The following is a 6769-nucleotide window of genomic DNA, read 5'->3' on the forward strand; positions in this document are numbered from 1 at the left end:
TACTGAACCAAGCCTGCCAGTGTTTGGTCTGTGATGCCTACCCTAAGGGATACACACTTGAGAGTGTGTGTTGGTGTGTGTCCTTAAGTTTTGACTGGCCTGCTAGTCTGTGTGTGACTGTTTGTGTGTGTGAGTGAAGACATTTCACTTATGCTTGTTCCTGCCTTCCTGACCTGACAGACCTACACACACACTCACACTCACACTCACACTCACACTCACACTCACACACAGGCACACACACACACTCACCAACTCCACTTCACGGCATGATACCAGGAAACGCACTCACACACACACACAATCAGGAATGAGTCCAGGATGACCAACACAAACATTCACACACTAAACAAGGACACACACACATAAAGATAGACACACAAGTATATTTAGTCATGCAATCACACACACAAAGATATACACATCTAACACACACAGGATCATGATTAATACAAACTGTAGCACATAAACAAGGTCACATATACACTCACAACCATACAAAGAGAGGGAGAGACACACACACACACACACACACACACACACACACACACACACACACACACACACACACACACACACACATAAACAGAAACAGACAAACAGACAGAGATAGACAGAGAGAAACACACTTATTTACACACACTCTACTTTATTTACACACCTAGACTACTCCCTGACACACACACACACACACACACTCACTCTAACACACAATCATGAATGAGTCCAGTACAGTTTTACAGTACTAATTTTTTCTACACCCAAACGTACATCACACTTTACATACACACACATTCAAAAAATCTCTCCAGAACTCTCCACTCTCTCAATACACACACTCTAACATATGCGCACACACGCACACGCACATGCACCCACTCACTCACTCACTCACATACTGTACATAAACACACACATGCACCCACTCACTCACATACATACATACACACACACACACACACACACATTGAACACAAACAATATCGCACATACACAAGGAAACACACACCTATGCACTCACACACTCACTCACACACACAAACGCACACTCACACACACACAGAATCACAAATTTGTCCAGGATGAAGAACACAAACTATTTCACACATAAACAAGGACACACACACACAAAGATACACACACAAGTGCATTAATCATGCAGTCACACACAAAGATACACACATCTCATAATTTTTCTACACCGAAACTCACTCACACATATTCCATAAATTACTCCAAAACTCTTGACTCCCTTGAATAAACACACGCTAAAAAATGTGCACAAATTCTCACACGCACACACACACACACACCCACTGATTCACTCACATATACAAACACAGACAGCGAGAGAAAGACAGACAGAGACAGAGAGAGAGAGAGAAACACACACACAAGAGATTACATATATACCGTAATTTCCGGACTATTGAGCGCACCTGAATATAAGCCTCACGCACTAAATTTTTTTAAAATAATTATTTTTAACATAAATAAGCCGCACATGTCTATAAGCCGCAGGTGCCTACCGCAACATTGAAACAAATTAACTTTACACAGGCTAAAATGAATATCAAAACTAATACAATAGTTAGTTTTGCCAGTTAGATAAGTGCACTGTTGCTTTAAGAGCGCACAGTCCCAGGAGTCAATCAGAAGCTAGAACGTTAGATTGAAGACAGACGCTAGTTTGAAACCAGTGAGCTAAAGAACTTGAAGACTGGATTTGTATTGTTGTAAACTTTTATTTTATTTTCTAAAGTGTTTTGAGTTGTGTTCTGTCTACGCTGGTAGACTGTGGTTATTTTGACATTAGTTAAGTTATTGAGAGATACTGAGAAATCGCGTGGAGCTAAGCATCCATGCGGCTGCATCCATGCTAGCATCCTAGCTCCACAAAGCCACCGTAAACACAAAGCCACCGTATACAGTCACAGGTATCATAATCCATAAATTAGCCGCATCGTTGTTTAAGCCGCGAGGTTCAAAGCGTGGGAAAAAAGTAGCGGCTTATAGTCCGGAAAATACGGTACTCTTTCATGCCTTCCTGACACACACACATGCACAAACACACACACACACACACACATTCTCTTACACTGATATAAACATACATACACACACACACACACACACACACACACACACACACACATATAGGTGGAAAGAGAGAGAGAGAAAGTGACAGAAACACACATAGATTACACATATACTCCTTTCTGCCACACACACACATACACGCACACACACACACACATAACCAAAGTCCCTTTCCCTCCCCCTTATTCTGATGAGTATGTTCTCTCCTCTTTTCTGCAGATGCCTGTGAGCTCACACTGGACCCCAACACAGCACACAGATCTCTCTCTCTCTCTGAGGGGAACAGAAAGGTGACACATGTGAGTGAGGATCAGCCGTATCCTGACCACCCAGAGAGATTTGACTCCTATAATCAGGTGCTGTGTAGAGAGGGTCAGTCTGGACGCTGCTACTGGGAGGCTGAGTGGAGTGGTCATTGGGCTTACATAGCAGTGGCATATAAGAGCATGGAGAGGAGAGGGGTGCGTGATGACCGCAGGTTTGGATGGAATGACAAGTCCTGGCGTCTTGATCGCTCTGGTAACAGTTACTCTGCCAGGCACAATACTAAGGTGACTGACATACCTGCCTCCTCCTCCCGCTCCAGGAGAGTAGGAGTGTACCTGGACTGGCCAGCAGGCACTCTGTCCTTCTACAGCGTCTCCTCTGACACACTCACCCACCTGCACACGTTCCACTCCACATTCACTGAACCCCTCTATCCTGGGTTTTTTGTCTGGTCTAACTCCTCAGTGTCCCTGTGTCAGATCACATGACCTCCTGATCCTACAGGAACACCAGAGTCTGCAGAAGAGTTACACACTCCTGTTCAAACACCCCTGTGCTTGGATGGAAAATATTGATAATTAATGTATAATTATTGAGCCTATTACATGTTGATAAACATGTTACTATGGAGACCAAGGTTAATTAAGCATCATTGTATTCATAGTTAAATTGTTCAAAATATGCCTGGAATAAAAGAGGGAAATGAATGTGAATCTCTCTCTGTCTCTCTCTCTGTGTGTGTGTGTGTGTGTGTGTGTGTGTGCGTGTGTGTGTGTGTGTGTGTGTGTGTGTGTGTCTGTGTGTGTTAGTTTTACCAGTGTCACACACGCACTTACAAGTCACTCTTATTTTCATTTTAAGATTGATTTACAAATGACAAACTGCATTTAATCTTTAAAAGGCGTGTGTTTCTGTGTGTGTCTGTGTTTGTCCTAACTCTGACTGCTTACTTGTTTTAGATCCTACCTACCCCACTCATTCATACAATCACAAACACACATAGACAAAGATAGACTGAGAAACACAGACATAGAAAGACACACGCTCACTCATACACAGACACACATATACTGTATGCACTCAACATCGCATCTGTAGTTCTGTAGAGTCTGATCATATTTAATCTGGTTTAGTATAAAGTCTGATCATATTTAACCTACTTTAGTATAGAGTCTGATCATAATCTGATTTCTCAGGAGGAGGGTTACACTCTCTGAGGACTAGAGGTGTATTCCCATTGCATGATGTGTTCAAATTCACGGAAGCCTTTTCTTTAATCTCTTTTATCAGCCTCTGCTCATAACAAATTACTGTAATGGGGGGGGGGGGTACAATAACACAAGTGTGTTTTAAGAGACATTTCTGAGGGGGAGCATCAACTGCAAAGTGCAGTGAACGAAATGTAGTGTGTTTACGAGTTTAAACATGTTTTATTCTACTGAGTGGTAGAAGTACTGAAATGTCTGACATATCCTTCATTTGTACTAAGCCATCCTGTCCAAAGTAGCCTCCTGACTAGAATTCAGCCACCAACAACACTAATGATCCATCTCAGCGCTTCTGTCACTACCCCACGACCCACGTTGGGCTGGGGCAAGGCAGTGGATCACATCACCACGAGGGGAGACTGCTTTACTACTGACTGACCTGAGAAATATAGCTGATCAGCCATTATGCACACACACACACACACACAGTTATTTCTTGTTGTGAATTGTGATCTGATTTGTGGATATCACAACATTGACATAACATCCTATCACCACTAAATGGTAGTAGTGTACTGCATTTCATAGTGACACATATGTTGTCCAAAGTAGCCTCCTTACTGGAATTCAGCCACCAGCATCACTAATGATAAAGGCATCCAGAGGAAAGGGTGGGATGGCGGTATGTTCTGGGAATAACAAGTCCTGGACTCTGTATTGCTCTGGTAAAGAATACTCCCTCAGGCACAATGATAAGAAGACTGACATACCTGCCCCCTCCTCCCGCTCCAGCAGAGTAGGAGTGTACCTGGACTGGCCAGCAGGCACTCTGTCCTTCTACAGCGTCTCCTCTAACTCACTCACCCACCTGCACACGTTCCACTCCACATTCACTGAGCCCCTCTATCCTGGGTTTAGGGTTAGTCATTATAACTCTGCAGTGTCCCTGTGCCAGGTCACATGACCTCCTGATCCTGCAGGAACACAAGAGTGCAGAAGGGTCTACACACATGTTCAAACACCACTGTGTGGTGCTGTGATGGAAAATATTGTCACATATTGATTGATTAACATGTTCCTATGTCAAAGTCAAGTCAAGTCAAAGTGTTTATTGTCGCATGCACCAAGTTGCTTCAGCGCAGCGAAATTCTTGTGACTTGGCAGGCAACATACGTATACGCAGTAGACGGCATACAAGATTAAAAAATAGAATATAACAAAAACAACATAGAACATTATAACATATAACATATTACAAGTAGCAACAATTTAAAATAAAAGAAGGGCTAGCAGCAGTGTACAGGGTGAAGTTAGGAATATTAAATAAAATAAAACAATATGTGCATATATATGTAGTAAGTGTAGTCGTATGAGTGGGGGAGCAGAAAGTACATGGTGATGACGACTGTTTAGGGGTCAATGTTGCTGATTCAAGCTGTTTGTGAGTCTGGTAGTCCGTGCTCGGATGCTCCGGTAACGTCTACCAGACGGCAGCAGTTTGAGTATTCCATAGCCTGGAATGTACCTTTACAATGTTCCGTGCTTTTCTCAGGCATCTAGTGTTAAAGATGCCTTGCACAGAAGGGAGATGGCTGCCGATGATACGCTCCGCTGTCTTCACCACCCTCTGCAGGGCCTTGCGATCGGCAGCGGAGCAGCTACCATACCAGACAGTGATGCAGCCTGATAGAATGCTCTCGATGGTGCATTTATAGACGTTTTTTAGGGTTTTAGCAGACATGCCAAACTTCTTGAGTCTCCTCAAGAAGTATATCCGCTTTTGGGCAGTTTTGATTGCCGAGTCTGCTTGCATGGACAAGGTAATCCTTGATGTACACACCGAGGAATTTTAAGTTGGAGACTCTCTCTACTGCAGCTCCCTCGATGTGTATGGGGTCGTGACCCCCCTCTGCAGCTTTCTGAAATCCGCGATCATCTCCTTGGTTTTGCAGACGTTGAGAGCACCATGCTACCAAGCCGATGGAGAGCTGTGAACTATATTCTGTCAATCAACCAGTGGGCGGACTGGATGAGTTCCACCTGAAACCATCTCCCCAAACCCTGTGCAGGCATACGCTGACCATGTGCAAATGTCGTCAAGGGGAATTATGGCCCTCCTCGTCTGCTGTAGAAGAGAGAGAGAGAGAGGAACGTGTGATCGGATGGTGTGCTGAGGTGAAGGAACATCCACTTGATGTGATTTAGAGGGAGCTTACACACACACATGCATAGAAACGCACACACATACACACACACAGATAAACACAAAGACATCACACACACAGAGATAAACACACAGACAACACGCACACACTCACACAGGCACACCTAAATGTACATACACACACACACACACACACACACACACACGCAGGCACACCTAAATGTATATATACACACACACACACACACACACATGTAGGCACACATATATGCACACACACACACAATCTTTCCTGTTTCCTACCTGATGAGATTAATGATGAAGGAGCAGAAGGCGTTTGTATTGTAACTTTCTGATGGATGATTCAGTGTCACTCCTCACATATGGGAAATAAATGAATAACTTGTGTGTGTGTGCCTGTGTGTGTTTGTGTGTGTGTGCCTGTGTGTGTTTGTGTTTGTGTTTGTGTGTGTGTGCCTGTGTGTGTTTGTGTGTGTGTGGTTTCCTGTTTTTCCTCAGTGGTGAAAGCTGCCCTCATTTTGAGGAATGATGTTTAAAACCCCACCTCACACACACACACACACACAAACACACACACACGTCTTCTGGAGAGACAGTAGGATATCAGCACAAACCCATTCAGAGTTGAACAGTAGATCACATTCATTCCCAACTTCTTCACTCTCCATTACTGACACAGTCAGGCAGCTGCAACTGTTCTGTTCCATCTTCTTCATGCAGTTAGATTTACTGCGTTTCAGATGAAGCAGTTTCTCTCAGCCATGATGTAGTATTATGACAATGACAGAACAGGGGTTCCACACATCACATCACACATCACACACAAGGACAAGGCATGTCTCTTGGAGCAGGTTTCTCAACAGTGTAGGTAGAAACTATGGAGCAAGAATGTTGCACAGAATACTGTGAGACAAAACAAGACAGAGTTTTTCCTTTACTTCATCCTTATGTTGTTTGGGTAGAATAAGGGACAACCTGATGTTTATTGTTATGTTTTGATGGGGCTCTG

General features: G+C 43.6%; 1 protein-coding gene across 1 annotated transcript; it reads left to right on the forward strand.

Moving 5' to 3' along the window:
• Positions 1–2325: 2325 nt before the first annotated feature.
• LOC122130363 (stonustoxin subunit beta-like) lies at positions 2326–3064 on the forward strand (the record flags this gene model as incomplete). Its single annotated transcript, XM_042705092.1, has 1 exon — positions 2326–3064. A coding segment is annotated over one exon (530 nt), but the record flags the coding sequence as incomplete, so codon positions are not given.
• Positions 3065–6769: the final 3705 nt, after the last annotated feature.

The sequence above is a fragment of the Clupea harengus genome, unplaced genomic scaffold, assembly GCF_900700415.2.
Source record: "Clupea harengus unplaced genomic scaffold, Ch_v2.0.2, whole genome shotgun sequence".
NCBI lineage: Eukaryota > Metazoa > Chordata > Actinopteri > Clupeiformes > Clupeidae > Clupea > Clupea harengus.